This window comes from Mesoplodon bidens (assembly GCF_964165515.1).
Source record: "Mesoplodon bidens genome assembly, chromosome: 8".
Lineage (NCBI taxonomy): Eukaryota > Metazoa > Chordata > Mammalia > Artiodactyla > Ziphiidae > Mesoplodon > Mesoplodon bidens.
The window spans coordinates 48,808,960-48,836,225 of NC_138165.1; the positions used below are offsets into that span (position 1 = coordinate 48,808,960).

Sequence of the window (27,266 nt, forward strand, 5' to 3'; positions counted from 1 at the left end):
ATTTTCTTTTGTGTTAAATCTTTGAAATTCTGTGTGTTTACATTTAAAGCACATCTTAATTCACTGACTATTCATTGGAAATAATTGCTCTTTAGATTCCTTCAATTATTTTTTTTTAGATTCCTTTTATTATTTAGCTGAAGTAGATTTACATTATGAAATTGTTTCAAACATACAAATTTTCTTCTAAGTGTTAGTTTTTTAATTAAACTTAATAAAAATTAAATAAAATTAAAAATAGAGTCCCACATTTCAAATGCTCAAGAGCCCCGTGTAGCTAGTGATTACCTATTGGACAGCACAGCTCTAGAGGACTTAATGGGAAGAAACACCTTTTTTTATTTTTTTTAAGCAGTGGACCCATAACTTCTTTAGCATCCTTTATAAGGGATTAGTAGTCAATTTTATTTCTTACAGCAACCAAAAAATGAGAGATCAGGGCATTGCCATTTCTTCAAAACAATAGGAAAAGTATTTAGAATACTGGAGGTTGGTTTTTTCCTCCCTTCCTAATGTCCATATTTGTCTGATAGTCATAGCTTGTGGGAGTTGTATGAGTGGAAAGGTTTAGCTGAGCACTTAAATTTTTATGAGTAATTTGAAGCTGTTCATTTCTACATTTTAATTAAATAAGAAAGTATTTTGCTACCTAGAAAAATTTTAAATCTCCTCAGTTTTATTCAGCCAGTACCTGCGGCCTCTAGTATTTTCTCATTTTCAGAAATTAATGGTGTCTGAACTGTTTCTCTTTTCATCAGAAGAATTTTTATAGTACATAAAGAATATATTCCAACAGTATTTTTCACAATGAGGCTTAAGAATAGAAAGCTCATAATCTATTTCAGTGTATCAGTATTTAATGGTTAGTAGGTCATGATTTAATGGGTTTTTTTTAATACATTAATAAAATACCTAAAACAACAAACATGGTTAGAAAAGACATAATACATGAATGTTAGAGGTAAAAGGAAGCAGACAGTAAAGAGCCCTAGTAAGGTGGGGAAGATGAAAGAAAGGGACTTTCTGACAGGTTGTAGTGGTCTCTGTCAGACTTCTTAGGGAAACAGGAGCCTGTCTTCTCCTCCATACCTGTACCACTCTGCTGAATCATTTATTTATAGGGTTAGCTGAACAGGTGTACTCCTACGGGTCTTTCCTGCCTCCCTCTCTTTTTACAGCTATATTAAACTTTTACACAGCAAAGTCTTACAAAGGTAGAAACAAAATGTAAAGGCGAATTTGAGTAACCTAGGCAATTAGTCAAAAAGTACTGGTCTTATCAGATCTTAGGTTTTTATAGAGAACTGGAAACTGTTAACTTAAGTACTAGGAGGAGATATGACGTAGAATGAGGTTAGGAACAAAAACCACATTGTACAAACTGAATTAAGTTTGCCCTGTTTATATTCAATGATGCAGGGACGGATAACTGTATATTGACACTGCCTCGTGTGGTGTGTGAAGTTTTTATGAGGTTGACCAGAGTTGTTTTTGAACTTTACTGATATCTGTTAGGTTTTGTTTCCTGGTACTCTATTCCACAACTGACCAAAATCCTAACTGTTCTCTGAGTTAATGTTGTTTACTTTACTTCCCCTATTCAACCTAAACTATTTCTTTCATCTTTCAGGCCTTTGAACACTTACAACAATTAGAATTAATAAGGCCCATGGAAAGAACATCAGTAAATGCACAGAGGGAGTACCAGCTGATGAAACTACTTTTGGATAATACGCAAATTATGAATGCTTTGCAAAAATACCCTAACTGCCCTACAGATGTTAGGCAGTGGGCAACATCCTCCCTAAGCTGGTTATGAATATAACCATGGCTTCAGTTGTGGAGTTTCAGGCATACTTCTCTAAAGAATGTTGTCCTTCAACAAGATATGTTATTACATTTTCTTATATTTATAAAAATGTATTTTTGTATTTATGGGAGACTGTTACACATGTAGCATCATGGCTGTGCCTTGCCTTTGAATCATGGCACGTGAGCAGTTACATGATTTATAATCCCAGTAATTTAGATTATGTTGTAGGTAGTTGTTCAAAAAAATAAATATGACTATTTTAGGGATTGAATCATATGCTTATTTAACACTTGTGAAGTATTTATGTGGTACATTTGAAGAGTTCATTTCAACCCAGCAGCCAGATGTTTTTACAAACCTTAAACAAAGCAGTAAAGAAACAATGGTAAGAGTTGAGGTGTAATGAGTAATCTTTTGGTCCTTTGGGAGGTGCTGCAGTTTTTCTGTATTCATGGAAGTTTGGGATTCTGTCCCAGACCCAGGTCTTCTAGTTCAGGAGACTGATCAGTTTGGCTAGAAGATGGTTTACATGGAAGAAAAAAGCAAAAGGTTTGAAGATTTTCTTCCAGGCTTCTTATAATATGGTACTCATACCATCTACAGAAGAATCTTTTGTAGCATGTCTTAAAAATGCAGATTCTGGGGCCTGTTGTAGGGACTAGCATTTGTCTGACACAGGCAGTTTAGGGGATCCTGTGAACCCACCCCCACAGATAATGGAAAGTGTATGACGATGCTAACTAAACCTGCTTGTATCAAAATGTGGAGCCCTAGGAGGGAGGAATGTGGGAATGGCAAAGCATCAGGAATCCATGAACTAATGCTAGTGTATGTTTAAAATGAAATTTAGTAAGCATTCGTTAAGTGTTAGTGACTTCATTTATTCAAAAATATTTGATTGTCTATTATTTTCATGGAAGGCTTACTAAAGACAGACTCCCTATCCTTGTGCAGTTTGTAATCCTTTTAACTGTCAAAGACCTTATGATATTTAGTTACTGTTGTTTACAGGTGAGAAAACTAACACAGTAGTGGCCCTGTCCAGAGGATTGACAGACCCTGGAATTCAACTCATTTCGTTGACACCAAAACTCAGTAATGCGTTCCTTACCATGTATTTTTAAAAGTATACTCTAAAAAACTATTTACTTGGTTTTTAAGAAGTATTGCGTTTAGAATGGAATTTCTGTGCATAAAAATAGCTCTTTAGTAGTTGCAACCTGTTCTTTGCATACCGGCATTCTAAGTTTTCAGATCACTGTCATTTACTTTTCAGCAGTGTATTATGAAAGCTAAGGCTTGCACCCTGGTTCTGTGCAACAGTCTACAGATTTTTAGGGGATGTTTTGCAAAAATACTTCCCACGGTGGCATCACTATTACCAGAAGCAAGGATTTTGCATTTGAGCTAAGATTGTCCCTTTAAAAATTCTTCTCAACTGTTTCGAGAAGTACCCTCTGCTTAAAGGCACTGACCATAAAAGCACCCAAAGAACTGGCTTGAAGATTGCAAATTTTTATCAGCTTAAGATGCCACTAAAAGGTTGAGAGCCCTCACCTGCCTTACAGAAAATCCATCAATATCAGTGAAAGAGCTATGAGACACACTAGAAAAAATAGGTTAGCAGAAGTCATACAAATGAAGCATGTGCCTACATTTCAAGGGCATTTTTTTCAGAGGAATGTTGATGTTCCCCTTTCCACATTCCCCAATACAGAGAAGCTAAATATACTTAAAATTTTTTAACTAACTTCATCTCTTAAATTGCTTAAACCATCATGAATAAAATAAAAACCAAATCTGAAAAAGCCCTAGTAAAAAGCTTTCGAGAATAATGTAAACAAATATGGCTTAAAGATATTTTCATTTACTAGAGGAGGAATGTAGCCTGTTAACAGCACAATCAAAAGACTGAAAACCAGGTGAGGAGGAACGTTAGCGCCATTAGTGCAGTTTTCACTCATGTGATTCCCTTCAGGTGCCCTACCAAAAACAGGATCTTATTAAGAAAAAACAAAGTCTTTCCAACTTTGTGGACATGCATGTGAATGGCTCTGAGGAGTTAAGAGCTGTTGGTCCAAATTTACCACATCATAATGCTATATATGTTGATTATATACTATTAACTGTCTGAAGAATCTGTTTTGCAGAACAACGCTGTGGAAACAGTTTCCGTCTTTCCATAGAGATTCCTTGCAGATTCCACCATGGTTTGCATTTTCATTTGGTTTTAGAAGACAACGCAGGTTCTTTCAAACCACCATAACCTAAGTGTTGCCCTTTCCTTCACCTTTACCCTAAAAAAATTGAGAATCCATGGGTGTGAACTGTGACGCTCAGTGTGACAAGGTAGGGCTCTTCCACCCCCACTTTCTTCGAAAGTCACAGGATAAACAAAATTTGCAACACTAAAAATGTAAATGAATGCTAGCTTCCTTGGTGACCTCTCTCACCGATTACCCTACGTGAAAATACCAGAATTCTTCTGTTCAACTGGTAAACTAGTTATAGTTGGGAAGAGTAGTTTATGTCTTTGATGTCTATTACCTAAGCCACTTTTTTTAAATCTCCGTATGAAAAGGTAACTAAGGCCATTTAGCCTCTCTTAAAATTGGCAGGACCAACATATGTAGTTTAGTGGGAATACAATCTGCTTACACAACAAAGGAGGGAAATGCCACAACTGACAAACCTCCCTTTCACCTATCCCCATTCTTGCAAATCTCAAGATGTAAGCCTCACTGTAAATTATAAAGCTGCTGTTCCCCTTTAAGAACGTATAACTAAAGAAAAACTTCATATGCAAATCATACCATATTTATTTTTTTATTTAACTTGGGAATGGAATGGGGATAGCATACATTTTATTTGTACAATATTTAACAATCACTTACCCAAGGTGGGGTTTTATGGGACTTTTTTTTTTCTTTTTTAACTTTTTGTTAAATACTTGCAGAAAAAATAGCAAGTACAATTTGACAGTAGTACAACAACCTGTGCCCAAAACACTGACAAGAAATACAGAGTAAAGCTAAAATAATTGTTTACCAATATTTTGAGAGGTAACAAATAGGATATGGGTTGAGACTGCATAAAAAATGTACTGCTGGTTGAATATCTGAGGTAAATGATGTTCAATCAAGATGCTACTTGTATCATTTTGCCCATAAATCAGTAAATAATTTTATGCACATTATACCAAATGTTCCTAAAAAGTAGTATTTTAAAAAGGTAAAAAAGAGAAACTGGAAAATATCCGTGGCGAAGCATTTTTTTAAAACAGTAATCAGTTTATTCCACTGAACTACCATCTGGCCAGGATTTTTTCCCCTACCACCTGCATTTTACTTAAATGTAGCTGTTACCTAGGAGTGAGGAAAGGGGGAAGAACAGATTCTTTTTAGTTTCATGATATATGACTCATTTTTAAGTTCTAAACTTTTTTTTTTCCTGATTGTATTTTCGAAACATCACCATGAAGGATAGTGCAAGTTCATGGGACCAACAATTGTGAGGCACAGTCTCTGTTCTGGAATTCACAAGGTACCTGTAATAAACATTCAAACAAGAATCACACATCACATGCTAAAAACTTCCTAGCATCTAAAATACATACAAGAGCTGTGCAGGGCATAAACTTCGAATAAAGCCAAACACTGGTTAATCCATCAGTCCTATGGCAGTTGATCATAAAGCATTCCTTACACGGAGATCTGGGCAAGGTAGAGAGTATAAGTCAGAGCAGCAGTTCTGATGGGTGTCATAAAGGCAAAATACAAGACGAATCGTAAGGAGCACCATACACATGAGGAAAAAATTACTGGGGTCTCAGTGTACCCCAAAACAAATCATTTTTCTTTTTTTGATCTTTCTTTTTTTCAGTATCCCTAAGCTCAAAGTTTTTATTAACTTGCCCACTTACACTGACTGTAAACCAAACATGAAAATGCCCTGCAAAAGAAAGTTTTAACAAGACTAGGTATCAGGACAGGTAGTCACTGGAACATTCTTATTTTACTGCTTATAAAAAGTATTTTTCTGTCAATGTAATTCTCAAAAGGATACAGGTTTTAAAATTGGTTAGCTAGAGTTAAGTACAATACCCAGGATTTCTAAAAATTTTTTCTAACATGAAGAGAAAACTTTATTTTGTGAATAAGTGGTCTTATAAAGTTTATCTCTAAGATTCACATAAGCCAAACATTCATCATAATATTCCCTTTTGTTTTCTTTTGATTTGATTTTTTTTAACTTTTAAAAACAGGATTGTTCACAACAGGTAGAAATTAGTCTTCAGGAGATTAACAATTTTCATGTATGAACATTATCATTTTCCCTTCTTAATTAGTTTCCAAGTGGAAGCAAAACCAAACCAAGAAATTGAGAAGCCAAGTACTTTTTGAAATAAAGGTGAACTCAACATTGAAATGGGAATTCTTAGAAATACAACAAAGCCTTGGGTACATTATGTGACCAAGAGCACAAAGTTCTGTATGGTGTGTGGCACACAGACAACAATGCTGTTATTCTTCTTTCCCTCCCTGCTTAAAGGAGTCTGTTGACCTATGTATTATTTATAAATAATATAATTTATTATTCCCAGAGATTAAGTGCATGTTTTATGTAAAATGTAGTGTACTGTGTGGTTAAATAGCCATTTGAAGATAACACATTCACAGTGAGCTCCTGATAGTGACATGTAAAAAATTCTTTTATAAAATTAATGTATGGATTTTAAAATGACCTGACAAAAGTACATAGCATAATACTGGCTATTTGTTGGTCATCAGTAATCCAGAAATTCAGGAAATTAATGTTTTACTTTGGCCTATAAATTTGAGAAAGAATCCAATTATATTCTAATGTAATATTGTTTTGAAAAGCACTTTGGCACCTACCTACCTTCAATTCCATTTTCTTATCAAAGATAAGGCATGAACTATCCTAAACTAATATCAGGGTTAGTTGTAAAAGCAATTCGTGGGAGGAGGCTAAGCTATGTTACCTATATCAACATTGGTTACCTCTAAATGTCATTGCATATTTTAAGTTATAAGTTTAACTTGTTATCCCTGATTTGTTTTAAAGCAGTAACATCTGAAATCTGTGCTTAAAAATTTAAATCTCTATCCTAGGATAATTCTTGACATATCACAGACATCAAATATTACTCTGACAAGATGGCACCAAGCAGAAATATAGTGATAAAGTTACAAGTCTCAAAGCAGAGAGTGAGGAATTCTGGGTAATGACACTTCCTGAGGTGATCCTAAAACAGTGATAAAGAATGTCCCACACACTGTTTGGTGAAAAGAAATACACTACAATTTTACATATATAAATAGGAAAAAAAAATCTATTTTAAAAGAATAAAAATGAAGAGCTTTCCAGTGTTACAGCTCACTTAAAAAATTTAAATCATGCTTTAAATTTTCAAATAGTCCCCAAGCACAGCACACCTAGAAAAATATGTAGGTAAGTATGCAACATTTTGGGAACTGGATATAAGATGAAGCTTTAAAATACGGGAGAAAGAGGGGAAAGACACCATTTTTTCATTTCAAAAAACAGCACTTTTTTTTCCTTAAATCACAAGCTAGCACAAGAAAAGCTAAAACACTGCTTTACGAATGGCCACTTACTGTTGGCACTAAGCATAGCTTACCTTTTTTCTTAAATAACACAGTGAATTTGTAATACCTTGTTACAAAACGGGTCAATTTATTATTCAAATTTTGTTAGTGTTTTCAATTTTATAATTTAGCAACCGTGGAACTGAGGTATACCTTGTTGAGGGAGGTTAAAGTAATGCTTGGAAGCCTCTTTACTGTACCCCACTTAGATGACTTTGTTTATGTACACAGAACAGCAGCACACTAAACATTCACAAGCTGTGTCATATTGGCATTACAATAGTCATTTATAGAAACACAACAGCAAATGCAATAAAAACAAGTTACCCTTTTTAAAATCTGAAATGAAAAGTTTTTGATTTAAAAAAAAATAGCAGTAGTTCATTTAAGGAATTAGTGTCTTCGGACAGACATTAAGAAATCTGATGTCAGTTTTCAAACACTTGATTAGCCAGGTCCAAAAAGATCCTTGATTTGGAGAGGGCCACATTCTTCATGTACACTTCTTCAAAAGTTTCTTTTTAGAGTTTGCAACTTTTCTCTTAGTCTCATGTCCTTCATGTCTCTGCTACAGGCAATGCCATTAAGTCTCCCAGAGCCACCTTTTGAAACGAGGGTCTTCTTTCTGAGATGTCCAGGAGACATCCTACTCATTTCACACAGAAAATAAACTGTAAGCAGTTTCGTTAGCAGCTCCAGTTCAGAGTCCTGTTTCTCAGTGTGTACACATGGTGCAACCATCATAGACTAGATTCTTTGGGAGGAAAGTCAACATTTGTCACCATCGTGACCACTGTTACAATGTCCTCTGTGGTAATGATATTTGTTAGTCTTTGCATCTGAGTAATTCTTTCACCTACACATCCAGCTGATAACCTGGCTTCTGCATCGTGATCCCAACATTCTTCTATCGTTTCACAGAGCATTGCCATTCCCTAAAAAGGAAAAACACATTCAAACACCACATCAGTTTTTGTTTTCTATTAGGAAACAGACTAAAACTCTCACAAAGAAATTGCTATTTTTGTGGGTTAAAGAAAGTTTCAAGATTAGCCAAGTTTGATATTTGTCAACATTCACTTTTGAGTGTCCATTATACGCAGACACATGGAGAAAAGCACTGAGAGAAATCAATTATTTTTTCTGAGCATTGGAACTATCACAGCAGGTGGTTTTTTTTTTTTGGAGTATAATTGCTTTACAATGTCATGTTAGTTTCTGCTGCACAGTGAAGTGAATCAGCTATATGTATACATATATCCCCTCCCTCTTGGACCTCCCTGCCCCCCACCCAAACCTACCCATCTAGGTCTTCACAGAGCACTGTTTCTTTCATTCCAAAACTCCCTGACCATTGTTCATAGACCAGGTAATTTAAATGCTAACCTTTGAATTGGATTCAAAACCAAGGCTTTAAGAAGTTTACCAATTTTTATTTTCTTAGTTAATCAGCATTTCTACCTTGCAGTTAAAGTAGGAAAAAAGGTTAGAAAGCCAACCTTAAGGATTTTCTACCTGGCTTTATCCATGTTTCTAGTTATATCTAGACCAAAATAACCAGGGCAATTTTGTTCCAGCCTTCACCTACCTAGTCTCTTAAGTTCTTAAGAACTTGAAAATCATCCAGTCCCAAATCAAAATGCAAAAACTGTCATGGAGAGGAGAAAACTGGGCGCTTCACTTTCTTAAATGACCTGGGAAGGTGGTGATCAGCAAGGCTACCTGACTATCCACAGGCTCAGAGCCAAGCACTCCTCCCCCTGGGAAGATCTCCAAACAGGGGGCACATTAATCTGCACAAGACCACAGAGCTGAGCGCCCCAAGGCTCTGACCTCACCATCTCCCTCACCAGTGTACATAGCCTTAATTCTGTTGTTTCTAGAACTCTAGTTCAGAATATCCTGTATGAAGACCACCACCTCAGAAAAAAAGAGAAATGTGCAGAGATATCAATCATTCCTCTGAAAAACATTTTCTATTGGAAATTCAAGTGCAAAGCTAACTATATAACTTACAGCATGTTTCTGCCAATAATCTCTTAGAACAGGCCTCTTTTTTTTATGCACAACAACTTCCTGCATGTCTTCAAGAGAGGGATGCTGGCCAATTTCCTCCTCAAATGGCAACATGTACTCATCTACAGGTCCTGAAATGTAAAAAAAGGGGAAAAATCATTTTAATTCAAATCTTCCTAACTTCCAAACTGGAACAAGCTTTCTAAAACACACTCTGTATCACCTTTTCCCAACTATCATATGCTATGGTGACAGGAGAGAAACAAACGCTCAACTGTACTTAAACCGCAGTGTGACGCAAACTTTAGAGGAAATCAAAAAGTCTGTAATTTGGCGTGTAACTCTGCTAAGGACTGTGAAAGGAGCTTTCTTACCTGTTGTATAAGGAATGCCTATCTCTGTTTGTATGTAGCACATAGGGAACCATGGATCTCTGCATATTAAGGACATAATAGCTCTTTAAGGTACCCATTCCTCTTGCAATTCAGATCAGACTGTAAACAGTAGTGCTTTCATCTCTGAAGATTTTGGGTTCGGGTCTGCTATAACCATCTTTATTCTGACATGCCCAAGCCCCCTACACACTCCACATGAGGAATTATGTACCCCAGAGTCACACCTCTTCTCTGCCCTCACAAGAGCTGCCAGATACTGTTTTTTAAAAATCACAAATGTACTCTACAAAAAGGGTTCCCAACCAATCAGAATGTGCCTTCACAGACAAGATTTATTCTACAACATGTTCCTTTTTTCCTTAGGCCTACTCAAATATGGAAATTCAGTTAGGAGTTCGTAATAACTAATAATTAATGAGCACTTATGCTGACCAGGAACTTTATATTATTTACTTCCATTTTATCTTCACAGAGTGAAGGTGGCATTACCCTATTTTACAGGTAAGAAAGAAGCTCAAAAAAAAGTTCCATAATCTGCACAAGGGCATACAGCTGTTAAGTTGGAACTTGAATCCACCTCAAAGACTCTAAAGTCTGTGCTTTCAATCACTAAACTGTCTCCGGTTGACAGAAATTGGTCTAATGAGCAATTTCAGTGACCAGATGTGTCTGTATGTAGACATAAACCTTGTACAAGTTCTCAAAACACACCAAATACTCCTGCATAGAATATAAATTACAAACAGCTGATCAAGAAGGAGGCCATCTTAACCCTGTCTAAATATAAGAATCCTTGATGGCTGGATAGTCAGTCTCTGCTGAAGCATTTCCAATCACTTAGAGTACTGACATTCTAAGGTGTCTATTTAACCCTTGCTACTCAAAGTGTGGTCCACAGGTCAGCAGCACTGGCACTGATGGGGTAGCTTTTGTAAGAAATGTAAATATCAGGCCCCACCTCAGACCTACCGAGTCAAAATCTGAATTTTAACAAGATTCCCAGGAGTTTGGTTTGCACATACATTAAAGTTTGAGAATCACTGAACTGAACCATCAATAATTAGCCATCAAAAAAATGGAAAAGCACTTACGTTAGCAGTGTTCATACTGTCCCCTCTGCTTCAATTTCTGACTTGAATCAGAAATGCCTGACTCTGCAATTGAGTATCTCATAGCACGTGCAAGGCATTTAAGAAATGTAAGCATCTATCTTATTCTTTTTCCATAAAAACTTCCCTGATAACCTCTCCTCCCCACCAACAAAGCAAGTCCTTACACCTCTAAACTCCCGTAACACTCCCTTAACCTTTCTCAGGTATTAACATTCATCCAAAAACATTTACCTAATTCATACTTACCTTACTCTGGAGTTAATTGTCCAGGATACATTTTATCACCTTAACTAAACTGTGTATTACTTGTGTATCCCCTATAACACTACATCCAATTGGCTTGCTTTGGAGAGTTCCTATTAATGAAATTCTTAAGAAATCTATTTTCCTGTAACATCTGCCATCTAACCTACTTGTGCCTCCATGAATGCATGCAATAAATGCATTTTTTCTTCCACTTTGAGCCAAAACACACTGAACAGCTTACTCTTCTTCCTATAGACTTCTAAGCTAAAATTATATCCAAATTGCTTCAACCTTTCTTAGGTTCTGGATCCATTCCCACGCCAATTTTGGAAGAATGAATGGCTGTCCATTCCTGAGCACTTTCCACTAAATTCCCTTTAAAAGCAGAGTATCCCAAATCAAGTTTCATATACCAGAGGTAGTCTGTCCTACACTGAGAAACTATTACAGTACTCAAAATATTCTTATAAAAACATAGGTTAAGATGGTTATACCTTTTATAAATTAAAATTTTAAAAGATCAAACTAATTTACTTGGTTTGGGAGTTTAATAGGAAATTTGCCTTATATTCTCATATCCAAAAAAGCGTAGTGTAATTGGAGAGAGTAGAGACCTTCTGAGGAGCACTAAAGACAGAATACCTACAACGCTATAATTCTGTCACACTAGGAATATAATATGCAGGTTTATAATGAATCAATCAATGTAAATATTTTTAGGACTTGAAAAGGACTTCAAGGACAAGGACTAGGAATCCCTTAGAACCAAGGTGATGTGCTAGGGAATGTAACTTACGTTCACAATAATGTCTGCATCAGATCAGACTTACAAAGCTTGAAGGAGGCAGAATCTAACTGTGCTATAACACACGCTCGGTTCTGGGTCATGGAGGATAGAATGGTAATTCAATCCATCACGGGAGGGCTGAACAGACAGCCTGAGTATCCTGGGAGGCAAAATCCCGTCTCTGTATGCACCTCCTCTCACCCAAGAGTTGACTTTAATTTAACTCTTAGGTGTCTCAGGACCCTTGTGATCTTACCAAAGTAGCAGCCCTCTCCCTGAATCTGGATCACAGTTTCAAATCTTGATTTCACCACTTACCACTCTGCAGCTAAAACAGACAAGCTATTTAATTTCTACTTATAATTTGAGCATCAAATTCCTCACAACTGAGGTGATAATTACCTCCAAAGTTGTTTTAGGAAATAAGCTAAAGGTATGTAAAGTGCCCAGCAAAAACTGGCAATGGTAATGGATCAATACATATCAGTACCTTTCCTCTCCTGCCCTCCCCATCCCCTGCCTCCTGAATTTTCTTCATGCTACCACCTCTTGGAGTCTATTTAAAAAAAAATTGTACTTTAAAATATTACCTTTGAGAGTAATCAACCCTTTTCATACATGTGTAGTAGGTACAGGTATACATATATATGTATATGTCTTTTAAAAAAATATATGTTCCCTTACCATCTGCAGCAGTACAGCGAGAAGCCAGTTCCCACAGGACTAATCCCATGGCGTACATATCTATCCTCAAAAATGCATCCCTTTGGAAGTTTATAGCACCCTCTAATACCTCTGGAGCCATATACCTTCGGGTACCAACCTGAAAAAGATGTTGAAAGCAAGCAGCACTTACTAACTTTGTGAACTAACATTTTAGGATTTTGTAAAGAGAATCAAAACCAAGTGTGCTCTAATATCAGGTAAGATAACTAAATTATGACTACCAGAATTTTATTCCATTTCAAGTAATACAACAGCCAAGACCCTGGAAACAGTGGATGCAACCATCAGTAGGGACTGCTTAAATAAGTAAGTAAGAGTACTATGCAGCTCTTAAAAAAAACATGAGGTAAATCTATAAGGACAAATATGGAAAGATTTCTAAAAATACTGTAAGATGAAAACAGCAAAGAACAAAACAGTATATATAAAGATCCCTTCTGGATACACTTAATAGATATATCAACAGACATTATGCTGGTCTAGGCTTCGACTTTTTCCCCCTTCTGGAAGTAATCACAAGAAACTGAACAATGGTTATTTGTGGAGAGAGGATGGAACAGAGAAAAAAGGCTGTATACTTTTCAACTGTACATTGTTTGAAATGTATCTTTTTTTTTAAAAATACTCCTTTTGAGGGTTTCTCTTTCTCTGTACGAAAAAAAACCTAATAAACAATACAAAACATAAAATGAATTAGCCAAGTAAAGGATGGATAAACTTTTTAAAGTTCTGTTTCCACAAAATCTATGTATTTGTTTCTTCATGAATTCTGTCTTAAATTCTTTATTGATATCTGTCCCTAACAATCTGGTATTTCTTAGTAATGTAACTATGGTTACTAAGCTAGCACAGCTAACTTTGGTTGGTGCTTGACAAGATTCATATATGAACACTTAAATAATTTCTGTGAGATAGGTGGTTAGATTAATCCACTTGAGTTTAATAGGTCTAGGGAGCGGCCCACATACTGGTATTTCCAAAAGCTCCATTGCTAAGTGACTATGATCTATAGACTAGAAGTTGGGCAATTATCTACAAATATACATATAAAGAGATGTTTAAGAAAAAATAAGGATAGATCACTAAGACCCTGAAGTTCAAAAACCTGAAGTTTTTAATTCATTTAATAAGGAGAACACTTTAAAGAAAGGGTAAAAAGGTAGCTTTGCCTCTTTTGCTACTTTAAATAACTATTTTATAATTGTACTGTTAAGCAAGCTTTTCCAAAAATCTACTTTTCTCCTAAAGATAAATGTATGCCTTCCAAAGTACTTCTTTTCTTATGTAATGATGACATCTTCCTTTCTAGTATAAAATGTCCTCTCTTTTATAAATTGATGATATTAGAGAAAAATGTTACTTTTTTTCCAGCGTTCTTTGCAATATATAAAATATGCAATAACAAGCATTTTGAAACTTTCTGGTCCATGAAATCTAAAGTCAAGGCATCAGTAATGTATTATTCATTATTATATATATATGTAATTATTATGTATTATTAGTTATTTTTACCATCATGTAAGCCAATCATGAGGGCATTAAAAGATATGAATGAAGGGAGATTAGTTCGGTGCTTTGCCATGACCTAGAGGGGTGGGACAGGGAGGGTGGGGGGGAGGCTCAAGAGGGAGGGGATATGGGGACATATGTATGCACATGGCTGATGCACTTTGGTGTACAACAGACACTAACACAGTACTGTGAAGCAATTATACTCCAATAAAAATCTATTAAAAAAAACTTGAAAAAAAAAAGATATGAATGAATCCCCAAATTCTTTTCTTAAAAAGGGGGGAGGTTTATAAAGTACCAAAGGATTAAACTCTTTGCAAAATTTAGTCTTAAGGTAATCAGACAATCAGCTCAGAAGCCTGGTCCTAGGCTTCCTGCACAATCTCCCATCTTGGTTACATTCTCCACAAAACTGCCTTCCTTCCCAAATACATATGTTGTCAACTTTTCTAGAACTATGACTGCTGACTAAATTCTTAAATCATTAGTCAATGTTGCTAAAATTTGTTGTGCTATGTTCTTGGAGGTCAGTAGGACACACTGGGCAAAAAGAAAGCTGAGAATCAGATGATCAAATAATTTGCCTGATTTGAAAGATGAAGCAATGATTGTGCAAAATCATTTGGCTTTCTAAGGAAATATCACCTTTCAGGTCAAACTGGTTTGAAAACACCTTTCCTAGAGCCTCAGTTTCTGAGAATAAAACGTATGGATAATGTTCTTTTCCTCTTTGGCTTAAAGGCTCCCATTGCTGAAGTCTCTGTGCAGACCTTGGTTAGTAGAGTTAAACTCCTTGCTCAGGGCCTTACAAGTGCTCTGAACTCTGGAGAGAATTCAGAGAAAAGCTATAAAGTTGATTAAAGAGTTAAAGAAGCAATAGAGACCAAGAAGCAAGAAACTATCATTGCTGTCTGGAAAAACAGGCACTAGATCTTACTACATTATAACATGAATAGTGACTGATTATTCTTCCATTCCTCTTAAGATAGTGAAAGAATTAACAAGTTAAAACTAGTGAGTTAATGTTAAGAACTCCCTAAAAGAATGAGGCTTATTAAAATGTGTTGGATTCTTCTTTGATTAGCTTTAAAAATAGAATCCTATGACATCTAAATCATTTTATGAATTGCTTGATCTAAACCACCTGAGGTCCTAACAGTCCTTCATCACCATATGAAAATATCTTCCTCAGCAAATTTAACATATTACTCTTAAGAGAGTCATTTTTTTGTTTTTGTTTTTTGCGGTACGGGGGCCTCTCACTGTTGAGGCCTCTCCTGTTGCGGAGCACAGGCTCCGGACGTGCAGGTTCAGCGGCCAAGGCTCACGGGCCCAGCCGCTCCGTGGCATGTGGGATCTTCCCGGACCGGGGCACGAACCCGTGTCCCCTGCATCGGCAGGCGGACTCTCAACCACTGCGCCACCAGGGAAGCCCGAGAGTCATTTTTATATTAGATACCAATTTAAGAACCAGCACAATAATTTTAGACCAACTGATCCCAGATGCCATCTAAGAAAATATGGGACAAGATTATTTTTTCTTACAGTTTACAGTTATCATCCTTACCTGTCCATGGGTATCACCTGCAGACTTGCCAGCCTCAAACTTTAACGCCAACCCAAAGTCAGCAATGCAAGCTGTCAGATTGTTTTTCAACAGCACATTTTTACTTTTGATGTCCCTTGCAAATAGAAAGATAAAGTATTCAAATTCAGTTTAAACGAGTTATCTTTTAAATTTTTTGACTGTAAGTAGGAAGAGAGACTATGTATGCTTTAAAAAAAATAGTTATTTCAAAGTATGAAATACAGAAAAGGGGAGAGGGAAAAAAAGTTTAAAGTCTCCAGATAGCTTGAAGCACAAGAGTACAGTGACCTAGTCGTATCCATTACATGGAAAATAAGAAGGAATTCTCTCCATAAAGCAGTTTTATAAAGAGCTGCCATTCCAAAAATACTGTCCACTGTCCAGCCTACATGTTATCTATGTCACTCCTAACTACCGATCATAAAATTGTTGCTTTTTAAGATAATAAGCATATTTCAGAGTTTATAGTTAGAAACTCTCATTGACACTGAAATTTAAAAACCAAAATGAAAGAATTTTCAGTAATAGCTTAATTGGAGCTTTTTGCCTATTGGCACAGGCCTACATTTTAAAACGGTCCCTTATTTTAATGGTTCTTATTATATTCACCAACTTGGCTGTACAAAAGCATCTCTACAAATGTATAAGAGAAATTTTTCACCATAAACATACACTGCTCCAGCTGGATCCCAGTGTTCCAAAAAGAGTAACCATTTTAAGGCAATCAGATGTCTTCCTCTACACATTAGCCTCAACTAGCTCATCCTAGGGCTTACTATACCCCAGTAAGCTCAGTAAGCTTGTTTACCCCAGTAAACACACCGGTACCATGAGCAATGGTAAATTTATGTGTGCAGACACAAAGTGTAAGACAGAGGACGCACAGATAGACAACCACAAATGCTACAAAAATCAGTTTTAGACTCAAAGGATTTTTAGAGACCCTTCTTATAATAACCTTTGGGGGTTCCAAAGGATTAGTTCCCTATAGGACTAGGTGAGGCGAGCAAAAATCCAGGAAGAGGCGGTTAGACTGTATGTAGGAAGGTGAGAAGGGAAGCTATTTCTGAGGTAGAAGTCATTTAAGGTTTCCAAAATCAGAATCTACATTAGAATTGGAATAAAAGTAATGCCTCCCAGCAACCTAAGACACCACCTGATAGCACTCAACTAAGTATTTGTTAAATGAATCAGGTAATTTAAAACATCCATCTTTAAACTGAATATAAGATGACAGATTGACCCCATGTTCAAGGAAGTTAAATACACAATGGCAAACTGAATCCCATGTTTAAGGGAACTAACGGTTTCCCTTTTAAGATATGACAATTGTTGGGTCCAAGTACTATTTCTTCACTGAAAAGGAAAATTTAGTAAACCCAATTATTCAAATAATACCTCTTTCCACCTCAACTTAGGTAATGATCACATAGTCTTTCAAAACACAAGCAAAAAAGATACTCAAAATCTCTCCTTAATTACATCCCCTTATACCTATTTATAATCATCTTTGAAGTAAATCATGTTTTGAGGTAAAACAAATTTCTCCTTTGAGACAAAGAAAATACATTTTCATTCTTAACTATGTTTTTGGAAATGAGACAAATTGAAACATAAGTCAATAATTAACCTTTGATAATGATGTTAATATATACATTATCCAAAATACTTCCTGGCCAATCTCAAAGCTAATTTGAGAAACAAGTGAAAATCAATGCCTCCTATAGCATGATTAGGTAACTAGGGGAAAAATAAATTTTGCCTAGGGGACTGAAAGTTTAAATAATAAATACTGAATTACTGGGTAAAATAATATAAATTTAGCTCTACCTGTGAGATATGGCGGGTTTGTGGCCATCTTTTAGGCCAGGTATATCCTCATGTAAATATGCCAATCCTCTAGCCATGGTTTCTGCAATATGACACAATTCATTCCAAGAGACCACATTAGCCTTAAGAAAGTCTGATAGTGAACCCTAAAGAAAGGGGGAAAAAAAACAACTTATGTTCTTGACAAAAGCCGTATGTATATGGAGACTTTCCTTTTTACTTTTAAGAGGTCATGGAAGGCAACAAAGTTTTCCTTTCAGTGAATAATATCCAAAACGCAATCTTTCTGGAATGGTTCAAGCTTCACATTAATAAACATTTGAAAGGAATACCACTAATCTTTAAAGGTTTGCTACAAGCAGTCGGTCAATTTCCCATTGAGAAGGCAAAATTTACCAAAAAAAGAAAAAAAAAGATTATTGAAAATCTAAAGTTCTAGAAAATATTTTAAAAGTTAAAATATACTGACTATAGAGATATTATAAATAGGACTAGGAGAACCAAAAATTAAAACATATGAACAACAACTAACCTAAAGAATCTTCCTCTAGAGATTACTGCCAACCTTTTAGTCAAGAATTAAGGGAATTAAAATAGCCATTTTTTTCTGACAGTGATGAAACTGATTGCCAAGAAGATCACAATTTCCTACTTTATTAATGTATACTTTCATACTAACTCTGAAAGCAGAAAAATTGAGGAAAAATAGCAAGTGTGTTTTGGTGGTAATTACCCTACAAATCAGTGACTGATCAAAGATCAGATAAATTTCCTGACCCTAGTTTTGTCACTAAGTGACATCGATTAAAGAATTTTAAGAAACAAAATTCAAGCTGAAAAAATGTCTCATGTAATAAAAGTGGACAGTAAATGGTAAATGAAAATTCCTAAGCATTGGCTATACTAAGATAATTATTTGTAAGAGAGGTAATTGCAGCACAAGAAATCAGGGACAAAAGACTGGTATTATATAAGTAGAGGGTTAGGTGAAAAAGTTGTCATCTTTGTTCTTCTATTAAATAAATCATTTTTAAAACAGGTTTTTATTTATAAATATTAACCAAATATAATAACACACTGTTCCCAGAAAAATAAGTGAAGGCTTTGTAGCCAACATTAGGAAGTAAGCCAACCCTGACTTCACTGAGTTAAAATGGAAAGTAGTTTTACCTTTTCATGAAATGCTGTGATTAGCCAAAGATCCACATCAACGCTGGTACCTCGTTTTTCTGCACCAATGAACTGTAATATGTTCTCATGCTTCATTCCAGGCAAACTATAGACTTCATATTCATTCTGCCATGACTGTTTGTCCTAGAGTTAAAAAGAATAGTAAGAATGCAAAGAACACAGGCAAATAAACCATATCTAAGAGATTACTCAAGTAAGTTCTAAGGCAATTTTTTTTAAAGGCTAAGTATTAAGAGATTCTTTGGTTTTGTTTTGTCCTGTTTTTTAACAAAAGAAAACTTCGACAACAGGTAACAGTTACATACCAAGTGCCTGCCCTGCCCCATTCCTTCAAACATACTTTTTTGTGTTTGTAATTTGTAAACATAGAAGTTGATCAGAAATACTGCACTTCTGAATCCTAACAATGGCAACACATTCCACATACAAGTTAGTACTACAGCGTAATTTTATCATGGTGTGAAGGTACCTGTGTTACTATTAAGAATAATCTCTCTGAGAGATGAAATTCAGGGAGAATGACTTCATCTAAATAGAAAACAAATTTTTTTCAAACACTAACAGCATGTCAAACCTTCTTAACAAAATGTTTAGAATACCCTGCAGTCAATAAGAGAGCAATGGGGTATAAATATGCAATCCAATAATTTGTAACACCACAGATTCACTTGTGCCTACAAGTGATCCATGCCTCTTACATGTCTACTTATAAAGGATTAGTTTCTCTTCACAATGGGAGAATAACGAAAGTGGGAGGCACCATAGCATAACGGTTAGGAACCCTCTGGATCCAAGCTATCTAAGAACCTTTGGCATGTTACATAATCATTCAGCTTCCTGATCAGCAAAACAAGGACTGTAGTGTGTGCCTCATAGGGTTGTTGTATTATACATATATTGTGTGTTATATTATATGTATGGGTAATAATACATATTAATGAGTACTCACATATGTAAAGTACCTCTATCTGACACAATAGAACCATTCAGTAAAAGGTTAGCTACTGTTGTTGTTGTTACTCTTACGTTAATAGCATCCAAATACACTTCTCTAATTTTTAAGCTTCCTCACATGAAATAAGAACCCTGATCTTCTTTGTGAATCTTGGCCCAAAAGACTTTTCTTTTGAGAACTAAACTACAGTTAACAGTATCTGCGTTGCTACCAAAAAAAAAAGGTAATAAACTTCTTCACAGACTCTAAGAAACAGATTTTCAAGAAGGTAAGAGGGCAAAAATCTAGGTATATTAAGACAAAGAAATTGAATAATTTTGGTATAAGGAAGATCTACTATACAGGTGCAGGGGTGAAACCTCCATCAAAAAACCCAGCCAGGATCGCAATACCATGCACGGCATTAGCCACAGGTGTGTATAAGCAGAAAACAGGAACAAAGGAATCATCATAGATCTATACCACCAATGCAGCAAAACTAAAGAATATCTCAGAGGTGCATGAGACCAGGGTTTTATAAGGTTGGCCCCCCTTAATAGAAAAACAAGTCAACAGTAAACCAATTATTTGGAGTCTTGACTCAATGCCTCTGAAAATTCACCAAACAAAATCTGAAATGATTACACCAATACTCAAAGTAGAACAAAAATGAATCAGTCTGGTAATATATCTCCAAACAGCGATTCTAAAACAAAGCACACTACTCTTTCACTATTCTGTTCGCTTTTTCTGATAATGTCAATGGGACATTAAAAGTTAACCACTCAGATAATGAATTATATTTTTTAATTAGAATCCTCATCTTCACTTTGCATTTCTGTAGAATTTTTACTGGCAAAAAATCTCCTATATGCTTATGTATTGTAATTCCACCACTCTAAACAAACATGACTGTTGTACCATTAATTTCTCAGATGAGAAGGCAGACATAAAAGGGCTAACCACTTTCCCCGGTATCACAAAGAACCACCATGAAACATACGGCTTGTGTTTTCAGACTGTTTCTGAGTTACAATGACCTAGCCAGTTGCATCTTTTAAAAAATATATACAGACTAGAAAACTGCAATAAACATACCTGTATTGGAAATATTTTCACAGCCACATATTCATTGAGTAACTGGGCTTTCCACACACAACCAAATCTTCCCCTTGCTTTCACTTCTAGTAACTGCAGTGGTTTCAAACCTAGTAATGGAGAAGGAGGGGGTGGTCCCGGGTCCTACAGATAAATAATAATAATATTATCTAAAGAGCAGCACATGACACATCTCGCTTCTAAATATCAGAGAAACGTGAGTATACTGAGGAATCGATTGACAGAAACGGTAGACACATACAAATGACATTAACTTCAATCTTGCCAAAACTGAATTCTCAAGCATTACTAATTATCTATAGTGATCAAAATGCAGGAAACTTGAATTAAGAGTTTTCATAATAACATTCCTACTGCTATATACATACATATATATATACATATATATATATATATATATATATCAGGAGAAAATATGTAAAATCTTTTTGATCCAGTCTCACTAATTCTCCTAAGATTTTTCTGTGACCTTCAGGATATTACTAACGGTATTTTAATTTCATCCAGTTGATTATTCCTTATAGGATAAGGATTTGAAAAGTGCCAGATACAGCAAATTATGGCTATGTCTCAAAGAAACCACTCCTCAAAATCCATTACTTTCTCCAGTGAGTGTTTAAATCTTTCTTCATTAATATCAGAAATACCCACAGCTATTCTCAAACACATTACAAATAGGTATTTCAAATACAAAGCACATAAAAGGAATATGTAAGTTAGTGTTGCTATAACCAAACTGCTCCATTCATTCTAACTTTTCCACCCAGTAACAATTTATCCCTTTGCTTATAATTACTTCCCAGAATTGATCTGAGAATAATATTAGTATTCTGGGACTCATGGGCAAAGAAAGTACAAATAATTCACAAAATAAGTGGTCATCGTATTAGATGATAAGGTATGGTAAATGAAAGAGAAGTATACTGCTATAGTTAATTTTTTAAATGGAGCAACTATAATATATAAATAGGAGTACAGCATCACCAGGGAATCCTCCTATACAAAGTAGAGTGGCTACCCTTCGCTGAAAACATTGTATTAGTTAAATATCTGCAACTAAAGCAAGAGGTAGAAAGCCTTTTGGAAAGCTTCCAGAGGAAAGTAGTAACATGTTTGAAGGCCTGTGTAATGAGCATTGTTAGGAAGAACTAAAATTTCTGTGGCAACAGCAACAGACTTTATGATATTGGGTGGCACCTAAGACACTTGGAGATTGTATGTCACCCCTTTATCAATGCATGTCTCTCTGCCTTTACTCTCCTTCCTTAAAACAAACAAACAAAACCTCCTCTTCTAATGCCTCAGGACAGTTAGTGCTCCCTTTAGGCATTATTCAGCCCCTGGATGCCACTCAAGATTTTTTAAAAGTTGGCATCTATATTAGAAAGACCCTCAGCAATAGAAACATTGCCAAGTATTAAAGAGAAAAAATAATGTAATTTCTTCTTCTAAAGTAGACAATCTTTCTAAAATGGTTTGAGAATTCCTATTTTAAAACAGTATGATAAACCAGAAGACTTCCTGTGACCCATTTTAACATCAGATATTTATTTTTTAAATGTCTGCAAAAGTTGCTTTTCCTTCACACATTCAAAACATGAAAGGTTAGTAGAGCTAAAGATTATTTTAGTTTAACAGAATGACAAGTTAAGAAAGTCAGATGTACATCTTACAGAAGTATGGCCTCTCAAATTATGATTCTCAGTGGGAGGGGACACAAGACGCTCTGGAGAAGTTTTACCAGAACTGAACCCTCCCTCTCCCTCCCTCATTCCTTGACTGATCATATATATCTGCAATAAGAGACCCCACTGATAGAAGTATATGACTTATGTGAATGTGGAGACAGGAGGGAACAAGTTGAAATGACTCTTCTAGAGGCAAAGAAAACCACTCAGTGCTCTAAGTTCAAGAATTATTGGATAACTGCATAAAAGAATAATTATGCTAAATAAACAAAGTTCACTTTGAAAAACTTTAAATAACTGTAAGGTTAAAGTTAATGATTCCCCCTCCTTTAGAGATAAGTTAGAAAAGTTGACTTTTCAAAGCAGGGATGACAAAAATTAAAGTATGCAGATAAGGGTTGAAAGCTGAAGAGGGAAAATAACCAGGTAAAGAGTAATAGAGCACTATATGTAAACACTAAAATTTTTAATAAATTGCCTGATAATGTCTCTCTAGATAACATACACATTATCCATTCTCTATTCTAAAGAGTACCAACCATATGGGTATGATTCAGTCTATAAAATAGGATTTAGATGACTTAATCCACATCTCAAATTAAGAATATGTCGGCAGTTCAAAATAAGACTTTACTCTGTATGACAGACTCTAGGTCCATCCACCTCACTACAAATAACAATTTCGTTTATATTCATTGTATATATGTGCCACATCTTCTTTATCCATTCATCTGTCGATGGACACTTAGGTTGCTTCCATGTCCTGGCTACTGTAGCTGATTCATGTCGTTATAAAGCAGAAACTAACACACCACTGTAAAGCAATTATACTCCAATAAAGATGTTAAAAAAAAAAAGAATACCCAAAATAAGACTTTAATATAATATTAATCTTAATTTTAGGAAGCAAAAATTTCCAATGCCTATGTTTAGAATAAAAAAAAAAAATCACTGAATGTTTTCCAAATGGATAGATAAACTTACAAGTTCCCGTAAGTTTCCAAGACTCTGTTTACAAAGTTTGTAAGCTACCGTTATTTCAGTAAGAAATCTTAGATCACTCTCCTAATGAAATTACCATTATAGTCAGCATTATATATTAACAGCCTGAAAATATGCTTTGTCAAAATTACTTATAAGTAAAAAGCTTAAATTTAGGAGAACACAGGCCAATTTTCAAAGGGTGAGAAGAAGATCTACAAAGGCACACTCCTACAAAATGTCAAAACTTTTAGAAATGATAATTCTACAATTCTTAGAAAGGTTAGGTTCAAAAATGAGAACTCTGTAACAGATTATAACTCTATAAAATCTATACTACCAGTCAATATATCTTTTTGCTTTTCTAATAAAATATTATTGGACTATTCTTCTAATTCATACTTTTCCGTTCTTACATTTAAGAGCTTACATTTAAAGGAAATTTTAACCACTTCCCTCATATCTAGCTTTTACTTATCCTATAATCTAAGAATATTAGAAATTATTTTCTGTTTATTAGCAGCATTATACTAATTTACCCAAAAAAACCTCATACTTGATTCTAGGAATAAAGATTTATACCCTTAAAATATATGAGAACCTGGGGAGACAAATTCAGACTTAAACTTCATAATGACAACAACATTCTGATATTATCCGTAAAACATGGCTTTGCCCTGCTACAGAGAAAAACCACTTTTGGAGGGGTAACTATAAGGACTACAGAGTTCCTGAAAACTTTCCCTAAGTTCCAGTTCTCTTGCAGTACCCATGCTATTTTGCACAGTTAAAAAGATATTCATTATAACATGGCTCTGATTACATCTCTTCTTCACCCATTTGTATGTGAAAATTATGGCATCAGAAGACATGTTGAGAAGCGACAAATGACAATAGCTGGAAAAAGTGCCCCCCACCCCAGCACCACTACCCAGTATCATTACTATAACCAACAGTGGATAAAAGATTAGAGGTGAAGAGCTGTAAAGCAGTCTGTGATCATTTTACTTATTCTGAGTTCTCCATATGAAAGGTGAATTCTAATCTAAATAAAGCCTTAAACTTTCAGACAGCAAAAGATCAAGTTATACTTCTCTAGCCAGTCCATTTGCTAAAGATGCCAAAGATGAAAGAAACTACCTGAAAATATAGATTTCGCATTAAAAGATAATGGATTCGACCAGAAAGTCAGCATCTGTTAAAAATGAGCACATGCTGACATTTAAGGTAATGACATACTATACAAATTAAGCAATACAAGGTTTGTAAGGCTAAAAATCTAGCCATTAGGTGTTAACTTCTAGTCAACTAAAACAGTTGTTTCTACATTTCACCTTAGATAAGTATAAACACTGGTAACAATTCTTTAAAACCCAAAACTATTACTATGACAAGCCAATCATGTTTTTAATACTAGAAGTGGAAAAAAAACTACAACATAAATTTATAAACTATAGAGGATGCACAATAAAGCAACAACAACAAAAAAATCTAAGAACAAAATGTTTAGTATGCATCCACAAAAAGTGCCACAACCATAAAACAAACATCAATGCATCTTACCTCTATCATTATATGAAAGGCGTGCTTGTGAAGAAAAAACACAGGCAAAAGAAATTACGATTTATATCCAGAATGAAATGAAAAATGACACATCAGTTACAAAAGTGAAGGAAGGAGAATAATGATTTAGCTTTTTAAAAGCTGGCAATGATCCAACGTATCATATTTTTAAAATGAGAACTGAGAACACTTTCCTTATAAACAGAGGAAAGTAATATATTCTTTTTTAAATCTTGGACATTACCTATCAGATAAGAGGTATTATTATATAGATGACTCTAGTATGACCCCAAGTTACCTGATCCAATGGACTTCAAGCCAGCAAATAAACTAAACCTAGTCTTAAATAATTGTTACTTATTTTTCTAAGAAGTTCTAAGGTCTAACTATAAGAGTTTTTTTAAAAAAAGCAATTTAGCTGAGAAGCTATGCGTTGGAATTGGACTCTGGACACCAGAGGGCAGTACTGCCTTTAACAAAAACTGTAGGAGCAGCACAAAAAATTTTTATATAGCTAGAGTTAAGTTTCTCAGACAGTTGTCCTAAGAATCTAGAATCTCCAACTTCCTGAACTGCTTCATTCCCCTCTCATGGAAGACAAGAGAATCCTTACAGTGAGACAAAAAAACATTTCTGGTGCCTATGTGAGTGTGTGCAACATAAATAATACACTAGGGAAAGAAAATAAGATGGGAGAAGAGTAAGGTCAGAACTGAGTAGAACACAGTGATAGACCAGGCCTACTGTTAACTACTTCCCCAGCTACATCCAGAGTGAAGAGGTCAAGCAGTGGTGGCCCTGGAAAGAAGTATCCATGCATATTTTTCAGGCTCAGGACACTCAGATACTGATAAAGAACAAGACTTTCATTTTCCTAGTCATCCCACAACAGGTAAGGAAGGGCCCTAATTTAAAGTCAAGAGAAATATTGTCACCAGTGTAAAGAAAGACTTCGAATTCCTCCAAACACTTGACTATATTTCCCAGTTTCCAATATTTCTACAGAGAATAAATAGCACTGATGAAAAAGATTTGACAACTTGTTTATATGTACCAGTTGCTTAACTAGTTTTTCATGCTTCTTGATTTTCTCCTGTGATAATGATTCAGGATTATTTAATAATTCATCTAAAAGGCTTAGCTAATCCCACTATCAAAACATTTTATCAATACTCCAAAGTAAAATTCATCCCTTGAGAGAAATACATGCCAAATGAGTAACTAGACTGTAGCTTCCAAGGCTTAAACATCTGTTTTTCTTTTCATACCAGTGCTTTCAGAGACAAAGATGCCACTGTAATAACACCGGGCAAGTAGGTGCTGTCCATGCATCTTACCAAAAATGTGTACCTTTGCTCAATATACCTCTCAATAAATGAGTATTAGAATAAGCTATAGAATGATCCAAACTAAACAAGACACCAAGAACAGGCCTCAATGCATAAACTATGTTACAAAATAAGAGGCAAAACAGAATCCAAAAAAAAAAAAAAATTCACCGAAATACAGAAATAGGTAAAGAGTAACCAAACAATATAATCTGTATTTACAACTTGGAAAACGAAACTTGAATATCATGCACTGTGACTGGAGATAATAGTGAAAACCAAATCAGTACATTAATGTCAAGTAATTAGGTTGCTGGATGAGAAAGAGACTGGCTGCTTATTCCTTAAGGGGAAAAGAAATTAACTATTGACAAACGTCAGAAAGGAATGAATAATACTTCTCTATTCATTCAACAAATCTTTACTGAGCACCTAGTTTGTGCCAGGCACTGGCTACCCAGGCTCTCATGACACTTACTATAGTGTGGGGAAGAAAGACTAATCAAAGAATCATACTAATGAATGCATAATTATAAAATAAGAGCAATAAAAAGCAATTTAGTTACTTTGAGCACCTGTAAAGAGAAACCTAACTTATACTGGGCAAGGTAAATAAGAGAAGACCTCCTGAGGAGAGGATCCTTGAGAAATGAAATAAGTACTAGAGGGAGGCAGATAAGGTGGAAAAAAACAGTACTGGGACACATCCTAGACTTCTGACTTGCGCAACCAAATGGTTACTGGTTCCATTTACTGAGAACCAGGTCTGAGAGAGAAGATCATTACCCTTGTATTGTTAAGTGC

General features: G+C 35.2%; 2 protein-coding genes across 4 annotated transcripts in view; one reads left to right on the forward strand and one right to left on the reverse strand.

The window, feature by feature from the left end:
* ORC4 (origin recognition complex subunit 4) overlaps positions 1–3,025 on the forward strand; it is a 95,235-nt gene extending 92,210 nt beyond the window's left edge. For all 3 annotated transcript variants that reach the window (XM_081241909.1, XM_081241908.1, XM_081241907.1), the window contains exon 14: positions 1,631–3,025. In XM_081241909.1, coding sequence (XP_081098035.1) covers positions 1,631–1,819 — 189 coding nt within the window. In that variant the 3' untranslated portion in view covers positions 1,820–3,025. The remainder of the gene's footprint in view (positions 1–1,630) is intronic.
* Positions 3,026–4,432: 1,407 nt separating this feature from the next.
* Positions 4,433–27,266, reverse strand: part of ACVR2A (activin A receptor type 2A) — an 88,091-nt gene continuing 65,257 nt past the window's right edge. The window contains exons 5-11 of the mRNA XM_081241906.1: positions 20,882–21,025; positions 18,829–18,972; positions 17,659–17,804; positions 15,808–15,922; positions 12,687–12,825; positions 9,463–9,593; positions 4,433–8,381 (exon numbers count right to left, since the gene is read on the reverse strand). Coding sequence (XP_081098032.1) covers positions 8,187–8,381; positions 9,463–9,593; positions 12,687–12,825; positions 15,808–15,922; positions 17,659–17,804; positions 18,829–18,972; positions 20,882–21,025 — 1,014 coding nt within the window. The 3' untranslated portion in view covers positions 4,433–8,186. The remainder of the gene's footprint in view (positions 8,382–9,462; positions 9,594–12,686; positions 12,826–15,807; positions 15,923–17,658; positions 17,805–18,828; positions 18,973–20,881; positions 21,026–27,266) is intronic.